The 19,554-nt window shown below is 34.8% G+C and overlaps 1 protein-coding gene across 1 annotated transcript; it reads left to right on the forward strand.

Moving 5' to 3' along the window:
- The first annotated feature begins 4,115 nt into the window (after positions 1-4,115).
- Positions 4,116-6,701, forward strand: LOC104229911 (probable O-methyltransferase 3). Its single transcript, XM_009782639.2, has 2 exons — positions 4,116-4,933; positions 6,128-6,701. The coding sequence occupies exons 1-2, from the start codon at positions 4,145-4,147 to the stop codon at positions 6,428-6,430; spliced, it is 1,092 nt and encodes a 363-aa protein (XP_009780941.1). The 5' UTR covers positions 4,116-4,144; the 3' UTR covers positions 6,431-6,701.
- Positions 6,702-19,554: the final 12,853 nt, after the last annotated feature.

Consider the following 19,554-nt stretch of genomic DNA (forward strand, 5'->3'; position numbering starts at 1 on the left):
GGTCCTATTACCCCGTAATTTTTTTTGTAATTCCTTGCACATTTATTGATGACGTGGAGCACTGCGTGAAAACAACTCCTCCTAGCGTGTGAGAACTTAAAAAAAAGGCTTTAACCTATACGAAATGGTCACGTGCTAATTCCAAAACTGATTTTCAAGAGCTCTTCATCTCCATTTTATCATCCATCTTCAAAGCTCCAAATCTAATTTTTAGTGTCAAAATTCAACAAAACCTCGGCCAAATCCGCACCAATCAAGATCAAATTTCAACTACAACTTCACAACAACATAATCGTCATACTCCAGTGATCAAATTAGCCAACAACTAAGAATTTTGACAAACTCATTTTTTTGTTCTTTAAGCTTTTTCAAGGTTCAACAATGGTGGATTTGAAATTCTTTTTTGTTTTTCGAATCTTATATAGAACTATGGACTAGCACTTGAATATCAACTTTAAAACTTCCACGACAACACCTCTAATAATTTTTCAAGTTCATACAAAAATAATTGTCCTTTTCAACTTTTAAAATACAAAGTAATATTTCCATTACATATAGCATTAAAAAGAAAAGAAAAAGGAAGAAAATGATAGATTTAAAAAAAATACGAAATTACATATGGCAGTGCGTGTATTTTATCGCTTGCCAAATGTTTGGTTCTCTATGACATGTCATCAGTTAGGGTGACATTTATTCCACTTTAAAAAAAATTAGGGGGTAATAAGACTCCCGCAAAAATAATGTGTGTCGTAACAACTTCGGGTATAATTCACGGATTTATTTTATGGATTATCCCTTTTAAAAATATAATAAGTTTAATTCTAAAATAACTCATGGGCTTTAAATTGTGAATATGTTTCATTCAAGATAAGCATCAAATGCCTACCTAATGTACTTAATATGATTGCTTAAAGAAAATGTCTTTTCAAATTTGAATGGTACAGAATTTGTAGGTTTTGGGCCAGCATTTGGATTTGGCTGAATTGTTTTGGAAGTTTATATTTATTATCTGGCCGCACATGAATTTTATTTGTAGGACACATTGGTTCCGTATCCTCTTGTCGTGAGAGTAACAACTTCACGTTTACGTATATTTATTATACGTTGACTTTCTTTAATTTTTTGGTATATTTAATTTGTTATATTTTGATATTCTTTAGTGAAAATCTTGGCTTTGCCATTGTAGCCAACTAGAGTGTGCGTCATCGTATTTTTCTCACAGTAAATGTGGTGCATGGAAGGATGATTCAGTGCTGGGAGGAGAAACCTGCAATCATTCAACAAATGTGAATAAGATGCATTACTAAAAATACACTCTTTATTATCCCAAATAACCATTTAAAAGCATATTACTACTATTTTTCAAGTTATCAAACTATTGAGATCAGTGATTAAACTTAATTAATGAGTTCAATATTAAATGTTTTTAGAAATTATGAGTTTGAAATTTAATGTTTCATTGAAATTTTGGTGACCCCTGATCATTGTCATATCTAATAAACTTGTAAGAGCCTTTTTCACTTTTAGCCAAAAAGTATTTATATTCGGTAGCCGAAAATTTGTATATATTTTTGTATATAACATACAGAATATATATATATATATACAAAAAATATATTTTTTTCGGCTATTATTTTGAGAGCGACTATACAATGTCATTTTTCCAATTTGGTTGTTGTAATTAAAGTTCATCTCTTATGTGAAACAGTGTTCATTTCTACTATCATAAGTTGTACTAGCAATTTTCCTTTTATGTAAATTAATACCAACTCTTGAGACTTTAATGACTATAGTAAAAAAGGTTATTTAAAGAATTTAATCAGTATGGGAAGCTAATCAGTTAAAGACAGATGTGCTTCACTCATTGCACATGGCCAACTTCTCTATTTTCCTTTTTTAAATTTATTTTCTGTACTACTCCATATGAGTTAGAGCTTAGGAACTTAAATTAAACTGTCTTATAAATTATGCACGTCGAAACTTTATACATTGTTAGAAATAGTCAAATATGATTAGAAGAATACTCAAATAAGAAAATGTACTATGTTCTCCATTTTTATTGTTATTGATTATTTTATCTTGATTATTGTATATTGTTAAAGATTAATCCGTATTAATCACTAATCAAGTAGATGGGACGTGGCCAGTGCTTAGCTTTCATTCTGGCCCATAGTCGAGGCGGATGCAGTTTTGGGAAAATTACTTTGTATAACTGCTCTAAAAATAATAGTAAAAAAGTATATACTTACATATATATATATATATATATATAAAATATATAAATTTTATTCGCTTTTGCAGCTACGAGATGTAAGTAGTTTCTGCTATGAGCTTAAAGTGATATTTGCCTTGTAGTTTTGCAGCACCGAATCTATTTGAATCCTATTTTTTTTTACAAGAAGTATAAATTTATGTGTAAGAACTCATTATTATTATAACAACTTAGTTTGAATCCATAATTTTAAAAGTACAATGAATTCAGTGTTAAGAACTATAAAGACTAAACTTATAGATTTTAAATCCCGAATCTTGTCTCCCATAATAGCCCATTTGTTTAAGCTTCGAAGAGTTGACTAATCAAGTACTTAATCAATATCAATCCTAATCACGATTAGAGATTTATTATGTGAAAATCTCAGAAAATTTTATTTTGTGTTTCATACAACTGACACTAGTTATATGAAGTATTTTTTTTGTTTCACAATTTTGTGGACCCAGAAGTGTAAGATTGGGGTCCACAAATTTGTGAGACAAAAAGGTGTCTCACACAACTAATGTAAGTTGTGTGAGACACACAATAAAACTTCTCGAAAATCTCCTATTCAATATCTTAAAGGGCATTGTCATGTAGTATGATATCAACTCAAAAAAGATTTACAAAACTAAATATCCCGTTTGACACAATTAGCCGTACTGAAACTTTAAATATTATTAGCCAAAAAAAAATTAAATATTGTTACTTACAAGTTGGATATGATAATAAGATTACTCAAATAAATAAATAAAAATTCTCTCAATTTTTATTATTACTGTTTATTTATCTTGATGACTGTATATTAAATTGTAAATACAGGTTCATCCATACTTATTACTGTAGATGTCAAAATTTTAATGAATCAAGCCTATACGAAATTTGGGTTAAATCCTAAATTCAAGACACTACTCTTGAAAGGCCTAATAGCCTACAAATCGGGACAAGTACAAGAATCTACTAGATCATTATGCACTTTTGAAATTCTATGAGTCTATTAGAGTTGCTTGGAGTCTACTCTACCAAAACTCTAACTCGGAGGTTACTTTATCGTAATCCTAGGTCACTCTTATAAAAAGGGTTATATATTCCCTCAAAAATGAATTCTCGAATATTCCATAAGCTCACGAGATATTCACAAAGAAATCAAGATGTGGTCGGATAATTATTGATAATCAAATACTTCAAGAAGATCCACAACACACTTTTATGGATATCAGATACATCCAAGAAAGTCCGCATCATCTTACATTCAAGAAACACACTATTCAGCTCTCGAATCATAGAAAAATTAAGGGAGAAATAGAATTATAATCACAAATTAATTAATAAAAGTACTTCCCTCTTTTTTGTGATTTTTTCTGTGTCGAAAATTCGGTGCAAACAATCACTAATCAAGAACATTGACACTTTCAATCCCAATCACTATTAGATATTTTATTCTGTGAAAATCTCCTTTCCAATATTTTAAGGGCATTCCCATGTCAGTGTGACATCAACTCAAATTTACAACATCAAATACCAATTGTCCGGACATCTATAATAATATATTTTATATCATGATTCCACAAACATGACTAGCCCACTATATTATTATTCTCTTTTGTCTGCATCCCAGTGAAATGGTGTCTTGGCGTAACTGGTGAAGTTGTTGTCATATGACCAGGAAGTCACGGGTTCGAGTTGTTAAAACAATCTCTTGCAAAAATATAGGGTAAAACTGCGCACAATAGACCCTTTTCGTCCGGTTCTTCCCCGGACCAGCACATAGCGGAAGCCTAGTGCACCAAACTATCTTTTTTTTTTGGTCTGCATTCCGGTCCTTAATCTATATAAATTGGACAAGTCTAAAGAGTAAGTGTCATTCAACAAAAATTAGAACAAATTTCTAAGATGGTGGTGCCAATTGTAGGAGAGCATGAGACTGAAATTCTACATGCTCAAACTCACATATGGAACCACATTTTCAGTTTCATAAACTCTATGTCACTCAAATCAGCCATTCAATTAAACATCCCAGATATAATCCACAAACATGGCAAACCAATGACTCTTGATCAATTAGCCAATGCCCTTTCAATCAACAAAGCCAAAACCACTCACCTACGACGTTTAATGCGAATATTAATCCATTCTGGATTCTTCGTCAAGTCCAGAATCCAAGAAAACGAAGGGGAAAGCGAGCGCATAGGCGAAGGCTATGCCCTCGCACCCCCTTCTCGTCTTTTATTAAAAGACGAGCCGTTAAGTGTGACACCTTTTTTACTAGCCATGTTAGATCCAATTTTAGTGAAACCTTGGCATCATGTTAGTGAATGGTTTGAGAATGATCATCCTACACCATTTGACACTGCTCATGGTAGAACATTTTGGGATTATGCTGGACATGAACCTAGGCTTAATCATTTTTTTAATGATGCTATGGCTAGTGATGCAAAGTTGGTAATGAATGTGGTTATAAAATATTCTAAGGATGTTTTTGAAGGGTTAAATTCTATTGTAGATGTAGGTGGTGGAACTGGAACTGTAGCTAAATCTATTGCTAATGCTTTCCCTGATTTACAATGTACTGTCTTTGATCTTCCTCATGTGGTTGAAGGGCTTGAGGGGAATAAGAATTTGAATTATGTTGGAGGAGACTTCTTTGTGTCCATTCCCCCTGCTGATGCTCTTCTTCTCAAGGTAATTTTTTCATAAAATATTTACAATATATGCATTGATAATTAAGGCCGTGGAAACAACCTCTTGTAGAAATACAGGGTAAGGTTGTGTGCAATAGACCCTTGTAGTCAGGCCCTTCCCCGGACTCCGCGCATAGCGGAAACTTAGTGCACCGGACATTAATAATTAAGGTATAAGTGGTTTAGTGGTAGAATAGTACCCTGCCACGGTATAGACCCAGGTTCGTTTCTCGGCTGGTGCAATAGATTTTGAGTCGAGGGTCTATCGAAAATAGCCTCTTTATCCCATAAAAATAAGGGGTAAAGTTTGCGTATACCCTCTCCAGACCCCAATTGTGGATCACATTAGGTATGATGTTATTTGTTTGTTTGCGTTGATAATTACAAGATTTTTTAACCTATAATAGAATGTAAAATAAAATAAAGAATGAGTTAGTCTATATCATATGTATCAATCGTTGAAAATAGAAAATGAGACCATCTATATCATGTCTCATTCTCACCCAAAAAAAATGTATTAATCATATATTTACTCTATGATTCAAGAATAGGTCAACCAGCTACATAATATTGCACAACTATTGGGACTATTTTTCCTTTTAACTATTGGAGTATTTTTTGTCTCTTACCTTAGGTTATCTTATTATCATGATGTTGTTACTGCTTCTTATTATTGTTTTTTTTCATGGCTTTTTCATTATCGTATTTCTTTTCAATTATATAATAACAATAATAACAATTCAATGAAATGTCACAAGTGAGGGAGGGTAGTGTGTACGCAGACCTTATCCCTACTCCGAAGGGATAGAGAAGCTGTTTCCGAAAGACCCTCGGTTCAAGAGGACAAAAAGAAGACAAAAAGACAAAATGAGACAATATCAGTATCACCACAAAAATCATAAAAAAGCCAGGAACAACATAAAATACAGAAGAAAGATGCAAAACAAAAGCGATAATTAGTAAATAGGTTCGGCACTGAAAAGCGAAATAAAATTTCTTTTCAATTATATTGTAACTATATTATTCCGGAGCCGAGGGTCTATCAGAAACAACCTCTCTACCTCCACCAGGTAGGGGTAATATCTTCATACGCACTACCCTTCACAGACCCCACTTATAGAATTACGCTGAATTTATTGTTATTATTATTGGAATTATTTTTTCCTTTAACTATTGGGATATGAATTATTTACAGTGGATATTGCACGATTGGAGCGATGAAGAAAGTGTGAAAATATTGAAGAAATGCAAAGAAGCAATACCAAGCAGAGAAAAAGGTGGAAAAGTGATAATTATTGATATGATGGTTGATAATAAGATAGGAGATGATGAATCAATTGAAACTCAAATTTTCTTTGATATGTTAATGATGGTTTTAGTCACTGGAAGAGAAAGATCCGAAAAAGGTTGGGCAAAGCTTTTTTCAGATGCTGGCTTTAGTGATTATAAAGTTACTCCTATTCTTGGATTAAGATCTTTAATTGAGGTTTATCCTTAATTAATTTCAACTTCCAAAAAAGATAAATAAATAATTTCCCAACGTGGAAGGGGAACCTTGGAGCAATATCAAAGTTGTCTACGTATCACCTATATGTCATGTATTTGAGCCGTGAAAGCAGTCGTTGGGGTGCGGTTGTTTCTTGAGCCCTGCTTGGATGCGTAGTACTTTATGTACCGAGATACCCTTTCAACAATTCCCCAGTGTGCTATTATTTTGTGAATTAGCTTGATGTACTTTTTTTTTTAATGAAAATTGCATTATTATTTGAGGGATGAATGTTGATTTCTTTTAATTTTTTTCACATATATTGCTTGCTTTATTCTTTACATCCAAAAAAGTACTTTCACATACTAATACATTAAGTTAACTTCTAACAAAAATATAAGAGTAAAATGAATTGTGTATTAACCAATAGATCAACCATTAGTAAATCTACGACGCCCTTATAAAAGGAAAAAAAAATGAAAAGAACTTATTAGGAGACATTTAACTAGAAGTTGAATACGAAGTACAACTTCATTAGTATTTTTTATCTTGATATTTTTGTTTTTCTTCTTTGACAAATAATTATGATGCATACGCGATAATAGGGCCTAAAGTCCATTTTTACTCAGCGTCAAAAGTTATGAGTTCAACCCGATAGTAGAACACTACATCCGCCTCTGGTTGCAGCCAGCCTGCAATATTAGTACTATATAGTAGTGGCAAAATGGATTAAAAAATAATTAGTCATCCATGTTATACATTAAAAAATGAGTTGGATAATTAACTTTTTAAAAATGAGTCAATTATCGGTAAGATCCATATTATCCACTTAAAAAAATGGATACTTAATGGATAACCAATGACTTTAGCTTTTACTTTTGCAAAGATTTAAATTGAGAATTTCTCAAATTTGGAAGACTAAAAATTCTCCAAAAATGATCACATTCAAAAAGTCATGGATAATATCGATAATTTTCTATCTATATTAAAATGGATGTGTCGGATATTTTATCCGTTTCTGCATTATCCATTTTTTTATCCGCCCATATTCGACATGATCCGCCCGTTTGACATCCCTAATACTATGTTATCCGAGTAAAGTGGATTTTGTATTCATCTCAAATTTCAATAATTAAACCATTTATATACCGTGAAATTGAAGCACTAAAAAAAATAATGAAAGGAAAATAGAGATAAGTATAGGATTTTTTAAAATATCCATCCATTCATCCATATATAATTGGAAAAAAACAATGATTAAATAATGTTTATATGATAAAAGGGTCATATCCAGCTGAGCTAATCATAGTTGACAAAAGGTTTAACAAGATGCGACAAATCTTTTATATCAGTTTTTTAATAAAATGGATCTTAACTTACACCAGCCATATCGGATTACATTCAATATCAAAAATTATTTTGAAAGATTGACATCTGATTAGGAGAGCGAGACAAGATTAATTATTCTAATTGAATATCATTTGTACTCTAAGTAAATGAAAGAAAAAATAAAAATCTTTTGCTGAAACTTGAAAAAATTGGTTTTTGAAGATGAGATGAAAAAGGGTTTTGAAAGTTGAAATTATATTTGGACATGCATTTTACTTAAAAAGAATTTGAAGTTTTGTGAGTAGAAAACTTCAAAAACTTCAAAATCTATTCTAGAGTTGTTTTGGGGATTTGAAGATTTTGTTTTCAAAATATACAAAAAAAAAAATTAGTTAAAAAATAAACAAATAGATATTTGTAAATAAAATTTTAAAAAGCCCTCAAATTTTATGGCCAAGCGGGAGCTAAATTTTGTGAAACAAAGTACTCCTAAACGAAAATAAAGTGACTCATTAATTAGCAAAGTTAAATAAAAAAGCTTTATATATCACTGCTAATAATGGAGTACAGTTTACTAAACACTAAGCATGCAATTTGTTTTCCTTTTTAATAATTCTTTCTAATTTTTTACTTTCGGTTTCTATCTGTATAGGGTATAGGTAAAAACAAAATTGTGCGGATATATTACTTGTGTAATCACTTTTTAAAGAAAAGCTTTTCGTGGGCAAAAACTTATTCGCACCGGGTGTTTACACCAAACCAATAAATGTTAGGGATATAGTAGATATGCCCTAGATCCAATCTCATATTTGATGATTTGAACATATTTTTGTGAACGTTATTTGATATAAAAATATATGGCATTCTTTTATCATAGTTATTATTAATTATTTGATTAATTTGATAAGGTCCTTGATTAAATTTTGAGATTTGTCATCGTGATAGAGATCATGATAATGAGAGCAAAGTCTCTTACAATTTAATCTAAATTTGTTCTTGATCGTAGGATTATTAATTTGGACATTAATAATCCGGTTAGATCAATATTTATGTGATTGTCTTTATGGGATAAAGATTAGTTGATCTCATTAACTGAATCACATAGATAGATGATGCATATAGAGATATGATCATTGAACCGACTCATTGGATAATTCCTAATAGTTAGAATTACCATAAACTGTCAGTAGGATATTCTCTTGAAGAATGTGATGTAAGAGTTTCCTTTGACCTGAGATCGTCATAGTAATTGACAAGTTATTTGTTGTGCTTTAATACTAGACACCTATGGCCCTAGGGCGATAGTTGAAAGGATATTGGGTACGATTGAATACTTGTAGAATTAGTGATTGATCAAGATGGAATTTGTCAACTCTTGGTAATGAGTTAAGCTCCATGTTGTCATGAATTATAAACGACCAAATTAAGACCTTGGCCAGGGCAATTGAATGAAAGAAGAAAAGAGTTTCTTAGGTCATTCAATGATCGATTATATTTGACATGAACACATAGTTGGTCACCTATTAGGACTTAACAGTTGAACCATATCTTAGGGTGATCCAGAGCTATAAGGACAGAAGGAATTACTATATTATTCTTCTACGGGTTCTTGAGAGTAAATTTTGTGCGGCTTGTGAGCACGTGATTTTTGCCTTACGAAAAACTACTCCAAAATAAATCAAAAATAAAATAAATTTCTTTTACTGTGTAATTTCTGAATTTGCGTGGTGTTAAATATTTGTTTATGTCCGTAAGTGTTTACATTGTCATAATAAAATGAAAAAATAAAATAAAATACATATTGCATGCATATAGGATTTAATTATGCATTTAAGAGATAATTTAAATAAAATCACAAAAATATGCATTGGTTCTATTTTAAATGTTTCACTGTGTGATTGATGTTTTGTCTATGTGTTAAATAATTGTTATAGAGTAATTAATATATTTTTGTGAAGTTAAAATTGTTTTACAATTAAAATTAGAAATTTAAATTAGAAAAAATGAAAAAAATAATACCTATATACAAAATTGGACCTGGATTAAAATCCAGGCCCAAATCAAATTAATTCCCCCCCCCCCCCACAGCCCAATCCAGGTAGCCCCAAGACCGGTCCAAGCCAGACGAACCAAAACGACAGCGTTTGGTCGTGGCTTCTCAGAAACCGTTGGATCAAATCCAACCCAACGGTCAAGATCCCTTGCCCTTACCCGCAACCCGTAACCCGACCCAATGACCCGATTCAGTCCGACCCCAACTTTAAACCAAACGACGTCGTTTGGTTTAATGAATTAATCCTGGCCATTCATCTTACTTGATCGGACGGACGATACCAATCCACCCCACCCCTATATAAATCCCAAGCCTTACCCCGGCCCCTAACTGAACACCCCCTCCTACATTGTTCATCATCGTCCCCCAAACCCCCACTCCTAACCCTAGCCGCCCTAGGATTCCACCGCCTGAAACCCGGCGGCATCAACGCCGCTGGTCACCATCTTGACACCCCCGAACCCCCTGAACACCCTCTATCCGAATATGTTACCTGCTTGGTTCGAATCTCCCTAAAGGTTCTCGAATCTTCATTTGAAGATTCGAGCCAAGTTCAGATCTAAACCTAACAGTCCCAAATCGACACCATAGCTTCCCCTAGTCACCCTGAGTATGGGTCTATTGTTTGTTTGGTTCGAATCAGTTCGGAACTTCTCGAATCTTCTTTTTGAAGATTCGGACCAAACAAGAACAAACTCAGATCCGTTTCAAACTAACACTAAAAGACCCCTAGGCTACCCTCACCCTTGTGTCATGTTTGGTTCTTCTCGAATCTGACCAGAAATGGTTAAATCCCAAATCGAATTTTTAAGAACCCTAAAAATACCAAACTTCCGGATTCTGTTCATATTAAATGAAGATTGAGGTTTAATCGACCTTAGTCGAAGTATTTTCAGTGGAAAATACTTCGACTAAGGTCAGTTTGATTTCAAACAAAAAATCCGAAATCCAAGTTGAGTTCGAGTCGGAATAAAATTGAAGATTCAAAGGTATTTTTTCTATTTATTTTGTGTATTATACATGTATTTTTGTGTTTGTTTTAGTCTGTGTAATTTTCCCATCTTTTATTATCATACTGTCTCCTACCCGTCTACTTGATTTTAAATGTGAATTGTTTCTGTTGATTGTGCTTAGTTACAATGTGTGTAATCGACTCGATTAAGTTCGTCGATTAGTTATATTATGAATTCTCATTCATGACCACACTGATTGAAACAATCTGTTTCTATTTATGCACTGTTTGTTGACAGATATTGTAGATAATCATTTTTAACTAATACTCGTCAGTTAAATCATCCTGGTTTATATGAATCTGTCAAAATAAGTGTTGTATATATGTTATTGTCTGAACATTAAAGTTTCAGGGCATTGTCAGTATTGACAATGATCCTGTGTGTGTTTGATTTTGGTTCAATGTTAAGTCCAGTCTGAATTGTTATGATAATTTCAGTAATATGTTGTTATGATGTTAGTTCTGAATTCAGTGTAATATTGCTGTAATGTCAAGTTTGAATTCAAGTTTACAAAGTTGGTCAAATACAATTGTGTTAGGAGGTTAATAGGATTGGTTATAGCTGTAAATCAGAAGGATAATTAAGTTTATACAGATTTTAGAATCTGTTTTGCAGTAGGTTCTGATTTTTCAGTAATAACATCAGGATTTCAGGGGCATTTCTGGGAATGAAACAGTAAAAACAGGGTGTTAGTGCTAGTGTATTATAATGTAATGTTAGTGGCTATAGTTTAAGATAATAATGGGGAACAAGGGATAATGGGGCTGCTGAAAATCAGGTTAGGATCATATAAAGTATTAAAAAGTAGTTTTTAATGGAAACTTTCTAATTTTTAAAGGGATAAAGGGTCCATCCACCATTACAAAGGTGCAACCAGCCCTGTATAAATACAGGAGCTGGACAGACAGAAAGGGAGGAGTTTTAAGAGGGGAAAAAGGAGAGTTTTTCAGAGAAAAAAGAGTTTAAAGAGACTCAGATTTTGAAAGAGAAAGAACTGATTTTTAAGGCATTAGGGAATATACACACAGAGGTACACATACACAGAAAGTTTTCAGAGATAGAGTTCAGTTTTTTTTCAGAGGGAGGGAAATCAGTTTTCAGATAGAAATATTAAAAATCAAGTTTTCAGAAGAAGAGAGTTTGAGAGATTTTAGGAGAGGAAGAAGAAACAGAAAAGGAACAAAAAGAACAGTCACACACACACACAGATATACAGCAGCAGAAATAGAAAAATCAGAAGAAAAAAAATGGGAATTTGAAACTGAAAGAAAACTGAAATCTGATATTATTTCTTTTCAGTAAATCTGTTCGGATTTGTTCAATATCATTGTTCAGTTAAAAAATTCTGAAATTTCCTAAAGAGTGCTGTCACTATGCATCTGGGTTCTTTGGGTCTTATTATTATTTAAATATGTGGGAATACTGGTATTTTGCTGATTTAGTTACTGCTGCAACTGCTGAAACTTACTTCTTCTACCTCCATTTCCAGGTACATATCCTTTTAAATTCTATGTTGGAAAGAGATTCAGTATGACGGATAAAATGAAGATTGAATTGTAATACTATCTTTATTCATATGAGTTCTTTAATTAAAAACTCAGTTTTGTTTTCTGGATCAAATAAGTAGTATATGTTGATAGGATGACTGTAAATTAAATATCTTTTATTGAAGACTGTATAAGTGTTGTAACAAGGTTAATTTTCTAAATTTTCATTAAAGTATAGTTGTGATTAAGATTGTCAAGATAGGAAACATGGCATAAAGTGGGCCATTATTTAAATTTTATGGTGTTGTTAGTTAAGTAAAGAGTAATGGAGAAATATCAAGAAAACTACATTACTAACTCTTATTGTTAAATAAGGTTTGGATGGTCTTGATGGTATATGTTTATAAAGATAATAGATGTGTGTATAAACGTTGGTGAAAGGTGATATGATATAGCTTGTTACGATATTAAATGTTTACGAAATACAGTTAGGTTGCATGTAAGGTAACTTTGTTGAATTAACTTGTATAATAATTCCCTTTCTATAAATTCGATGCTTATCTATCTTCATAAAACAAAGTGACCAAATAATTAGGCCTATTAGATTAAAAGCGAGTATATGAGAATGAAAAGAGATGTACAAGCATAAATTGCCACACTTTACATCAATGATAATTAGAAATAGAATTTGCATTAAGTAAATAATGAAAATTCTCGGAAAATATTTCCTTCCTTTATGAATCATTTATTTTCAGTTTCATATGCAATTTATTCTTTGGCATATATATATATATATATATATATATATATATATATATATATATATATATTTATTCTTTGGCATATATATATATATGTCATATTTGTTTAAAAAATAGTATTAATCATATTTTTATTCTGTTCTTTGAATTTGAATAGTTGGAATGAATATAACTTATATTCGGAAATTATAATCAATGGGCAATATTCAATAAATTGTGAATTCTTTTTCAAGAATTAAGGATATCTTAAATGAAGATTTCTCATAATATAATAAACAATTTATGGAAAAATCCCTAATATCATTGCAAATATTTCGCGCAATTAGGGATACGTTCGCGTACCCTGATTATATTTTTAAAAGCAAAATTCGGATTATGCGTACGCGCAATTTCGAGCGAATATTTAATAAAAGGATTTTTCCAAAGGCGTTAATTTAATTTCATAAAAATCCGAGGTGTATGGTTCACTATTTAAAAAAAATAAATATTCTTGATTCTACACAATCTCGAAAAATGATTGCTTAATTGAATATATTATCAAAAGTTATTGTGTACACGTACGCGTGACACAATTCCGCATTTTTAAATTTATAACACGAATATACGTACGCGTAATTCGATTCAAAGAAGGGTCCTTAATCACAATAAGTAAAAGCGGTAGAAAAATCACGTAACAAAAAGTATTTAATAAAAATCAAGATAATTAAGCCAATAATAAAAACAGTTAAGCGACCGTGCTAGAACCACGGAATTCGGAAATGCCTAACACCTTCTTCCGGATTAACAGAATTCCTTACTCAGGATTTCTGGTTCGCAGAATAATAAACAGAGTCATATTCTCCTCGATTCAGGGATTGAAATTGGTGACTTGGGACGCCTTAAAATTCCCAGGTGGCGACTCTTAAATGATTAAATAAATCCCGTTTCGACTGTCCTTTAATTGGAGAAAACTCCCCATGCGCCCAGCGGGCGCGGTAAAAAGGAGGTGCGACAGCTCTGGCGACTCTGCTGGGGACAAAAGTATTATTGTAACCCAGAACCATTGGTTCAGGGTTTAAAGAATTCGAGCTTAAAATAGCTGTGTTAATTGGCTTTATTTACTATATGATTTTCAACTGTTTATATGCTAATATGCTAAATGTTTTTTTTTACCGCTTTAATATTATTTGAATTGTAAATATATACAACTGCTACGAAACCCTCTTCTTTCTGAGTCTTCTGAATTTATGGTGTACACGTGCGCGTGACCCACCTTTCTGTTAAAGTCATACCAAATAAGACGGAGTTGGGACAAGTAACTAGGCTGGGCAGACTTTCGTGCTCCCGGTACGTTACCCCCGCTTCGGCTCAAACTGTCCGTTTGGGTAAGCCAGGTTTAGAACAATCAACCTAAGGTTTTGCACTTAGAATAACTCAGCCATGTACCGGATCCCTAGTAGGAACGTATATTTGCATCATACTCATTTGGCCTTGGAGACTCAACACAGGGGTTGGGTCTGTCTAGGACAGGTGAACCCAAAATTAAAAGACCATCATGATGCATCTTACTTGCTACATGTGCATTCATTTGCCTCGAACATGTTTGTTGACCAGCTTAAATAAAATCATGGTGAGCAGAAAGGAATAAAATGGGTTGTTTTAAAAATTTCGAAAAAAAAATATAGTTTTAAATTGTAAAATAAAGGTATTTAATAAAAAAAATTCGAAAATAATTTTTAGTATAAATTTCCCAAAATGAATTTTGACTTTATTAAAATTAAATTTCAGATACAAAATGAGCACCACACAAAGCCCCTCATCCACAAGTACAGAGGAATTTCTATGTCAGCTTCAAATGTGGTGGTATGATTTAGGCGAAGACGGTCAAAAATGGGTCGTCAAGCATTTGGGAAATCTCACGGACATTATGAAAGTTGAACCTCGTGATGATCTGATTACGGCGTTGGTAACTTTCTGGGATCCTGTTCACAATGTTTTTCGTTTCTCTGACTTTGAGCTTACTCCTACATTAGAGGAGATAGCTGGCTATGTTGGTTTTGACGGAAGTTTAAGAAATCAAAGCTTGATATTTCACAAAGGCTCCTTCGGTACATCGATTCTTCGGTCTTCTGAACATCAGCAGTCAAATCAGGAAAAGCAATGTCATCAATGGATGTTGTTCTTTCAACTTTTTGTATTCAAGGTTCGGAAAGTCAGATGGGTTCGAAATTCATGAGAAAGGCCTTACTAATAAGCAAAACAAAGACACTTGGCAGATGCACCGTCGATTTGCTTTCATGGTGGCTTTTCTAGGAGTCATGGTCTTCCCAAATAAAGAGCGAACAATTGATATTCGCACCGCAAAAGTTGTGCAAATCCTCACCACTAAAGAAAATCACACCCTTGTCCCCATCATTCTATCAGATATTTATCGGGCTCTGACTTTATGTAAATCAGGAGCAACGGTCTTCGAAGGATGCAAAATTTTGTTGCAAATGTGGGTGATGGAGCATCTCCAACAACAGCCCAAGATCATACAATATGGGTCAAAAAATGATAATTGCATCGAGAGCTATGAGGAAAGAACAAAAAATTATCAAGCTCCAGAAGGGATAGAAGCATGGGTATCTCATCTAAAGGCTTTAACGGCAAATCAAATTGAATGGACTCTGGGATGGTTCCCGATGAGGGAAGTAATACATATGTCAACCTCAAATAGTTATCTACTACTATTGGGATTAAGAAGCATTCAGCCGTATGCACCACTAAGAGTCCTAAGGCAACTAGGGAGATATCAAATAGTTCCTGATGATGAAGATTTGAGTATGCAAGTAATCGAATTACACCCAGAAGCCACTATTCCCGAAGCTCTACTTCAGCAGATGTGGAATGGGTGCCGATACTTGAAAAGCGATACTCAAGTCCTAGACGCTACAAAGGGTGAGATAAATCCTGGATATGCAAGGTGGTTCGAAAAACGGTCTCGCGTGGATGATGTACCAGAACCTGAGCTAAAAAGGCCAACAAAAAGACCCCATGTTCAAAACTTCAATGATAAAATCCAAGAGCGGTTGATCTGGGGAGAAAAAGAAAAAGGGTACAAAGCAACTATCCATGCCCTAAAAGAAAATCTAAGAAGCCTCAGTTTGGAGAAAGATTTGCAAGAACAAGAAGCCGAAGGCGAGAAAAAGAGTCTAGCTTGTGAGAATGAAAATCTTCATGCTCGATTCCAAAAAATGAAAAGAGTTTCTGAAACGCCAAAGAGGAGCTGGAAGGATCAAAAAACCATCGCCAATCTCTTTGAAAGAATGCAAGATTATGATTCCATTCTTGCGGAAAATGAAAGGGCATTGAGCAAAGCAAAAGAAAAGATCCAACAATTAAACGAAGAAGCCAGATCTAACAAGGAACGCCAAGATAGGCAATCCGAAAAAGACAAGGCACAATTCAAGAAGGAAAAAGACTATTGGATGCGATCAGAAGACCAGCTTCGTGCACAACTAGAAGAGGCAAGAAGATGCAACAGAGAACACCAACAAGCAGACCTCGACAGGGAAAGAGCGCAAGCAAGATTAGAGCAGGCCAGACTCCGAGCTTTGTTAGAATCAGCTCTAGATCGTGAGAACCGTGTCAGAGATATAGCCACCACTCGTCAGCAGCAATTGCAAGACCAAGACCAACGTCTCCAAGGTTTCAGGGCACAAATCCACGACCTGGCAGTCTTCACATCTCAAAGTTATGTAAACTGCCAAGGAATGGATTATGAAAGGTTTACAGAGCATGCGCCCACTTTTGCTCGTCATCTAGCAATGGAGTTGGAAAGGATGTATCGAACGCTGGGAGGCCATCCGGGTCAAGCCCCACATTGAGCAGATAATCGAATATTTGACAAACAAAAGTGGAAAGTGGGGCACGTTGTGAGATGTTAAGAATTGTATCTTTTATTTAAGTGTGTGTTTTCAAGCCATTTTCTTAAAGTTTTCAAATGTAATTCCATCTTTGTGTAATAAATAAAAGTGATTGCCTATGGTCCGAACTACGCAAGGTCTGATTCATGTAAGAGCATGATACGTAGGCAATCTCTCAGATTCGACCACCACGATAAAAGATATATATAATAAATAAAAATGAATAACAATAAAAATTTCAAGAAGGCTGGGACGACACAAGCAGCCGAGCAAATGCATAATAGAAAGGAATTATTTGTCTAAGAGCATTGCATCTCAACGTGCGATTATATATGTGTTAAACTCTCACAACTAACAAGTTTGTTCATTTTCAGAATTCAAGCAGTTAGTTTCTCTAAAGAGTATACTGGCATATTATCACTATCACACAAGATCAAAAGGACCAATACCCGAAAGTATGTCTATCCCAGATGTTGACACAGGTATGGAGATAGAAGAGATGGATGTCGGGAAAATGAAAGAAGAGATGTTTAAGCTCAAGCAGCAAATGGCTGAGATGTACCAAGCTTGGTCTACAGGACAGTTACCCCCATCTTACCCAAATAACCCTGCTCCATCAATGACCCAAACTCAGGATAATATCACCACTGAATTATCCCCAAGTTTCCCCATTTATCAGCACTACCGAGGCACCACCTCTCAGACACCACAGTCTCCACCTCCAAAACCAGTTCCGTACTTTCCTCCACCTATGACTCCTGTTTTCGTAGCACCTCCCCCTGCTACATTTCACAAATCTCCTAGTGAGCCTACATTCCAGGCCCAGGAAAACCAATATTACCCCCCGGAGCCTACCTTCAAAGCCTCCGAAATCAATTCAACTGCTCCTCGGTTTGATCTCCCAACCGAAATTGACAAGCCAGCCAAAAATGTTGAACAAGAAGAGATGTTCAGGAAGGTCAAAAGTCTAGAACAATCGTTCCGAGACATGCGGGGATTAGGTGGGCAAGTCAGTGTAGCATACAAAGATTTATGCTTATTCCCTAATGTGCAATTGCCAGTTGGCTTCAAGATGCCCAAATTTGACCTATACAGCGGGCACGGCGACCCAGTAGCCCACTTAAGGGGTTTCTGTAGCAAGATGCGAGGAGCTGGAGGAAAGGATGAATTATTGATGGCTTACTTCAGTCAAAGTCTAAGCGGATCAGCTTTGGAGTGGTATACACGCCAGGACCATGGAAGATGGTACACCTGGGATGACCTGGCACAGGCATTCGCATACCATTTCCAATACAATCTGGAAATCATCCCAGATCGATTATCTTTGACCAAATTTGAGAAGAAACACAATGAAAGTTTCAGAGAGTATGGTTTTCGGTGGAGAGAACAGGCAGCAAGAGTGGATCCTCCTATGAAGGAGAGCGAAATGGTAGACTACTTCCTCCAAGCCTTGGAACCAACTTACTATGCCCACTTGGTTTCAGCGGTTGGAAAATCATTCAACGAGGTAGTGAAGATGGGAGGTATGGTGGAAGAAGGCCTCAAGACAAATAAAATCATGAGCTATTCAGCAATTAAGGCAACTACTCAAGCTATTCAAGGCGGGGTAGGAGGAATCGGAAGAAAGAAAAGGGAGGAAGCAGCCGTAGTTGATTCAGGAATTTGGCCGGGACCCAGAGGTTCACCGCTTTACTATAATCAACAATGACCTCGCCCATCAGCTTACCACCCTGATTCATTCCAACACTACTATCACCCTTCAGAGCCTCATTTTTCCATTAACCATGCTCAAGCATACAATTAGCCACCAGTTCACACCAATTGGCGTGCTCCCATCACACCAAATACTTACCCACGAGCCTACCCCGAACCAGGTTTCAGGCCTAGACCAGCATTCAGGGGAGAAAGGGAACAGAAAAAGAAAACTTACACTCCATTGGGAGAATCTTACACTAGTCTGTTCCACAGGCTGAGACAGCTAGACATGTTGAGACCAATACAATCCAAGCTACCCAATCCTCCTCCAAAGAATCTGGATTACACCATTAGTTGTGAATATTGCTCCGGTGCACCAGGCCATGATACGGAGAAATGTTGGCATTTGAAAAATGCAATACAAGAGCTGATTGATACTAATAAAATCGAGGTTCAAAACCTCGAAGCTCCAAATATCAATAGAAATCCAATGCCAGCCCATCAAGAGGCTAACATGATAGAAATCATACAAGCTGATGGAGAGACAAAGAAGCCGTCACAAACTGTCATGATGATCAAGACTCATGAAACCAAGCCAGATAAGCAGTTAATGGAGGAGAAGCCGGTGTCTAAGCAGAACAAAAATGGTGATGAACCATCTATAATAGTCGATGAGGCATCATCGAGCAAAGTTGCCGCAAAACAAGAAAGGCCAAAAGTGGTAGTGCCAGGGGTTGCTAACAAACCCATTGTATTCGTGGAAGGAGCCCGTACAGATCGGGTTATTATTGCACCTGTAATCCAGCTGCCGGTCATCAACAACAAAGCCATCCCATGGAACTATGAACGGGTGACTGTAATGTACAAGGGCAAAGAAATCAAGGAAGAAGTGTGTGAGGTGCAAGGCTTGA

The sequence above is a fragment of the Nicotiana sylvestris genome, chromosome 8 (genome assembly GCF_000393655.2).
Source record: "Nicotiana sylvestris chromosome 8, ASM39365v2, whole genome shotgun sequence".
Classification (NCBI taxonomy): domain Eukaryota; kingdom Viridiplantae; phylum Streptophyta; class Magnoliopsida; order Solanales; family Solanaceae; genus Nicotiana; species Nicotiana sylvestris.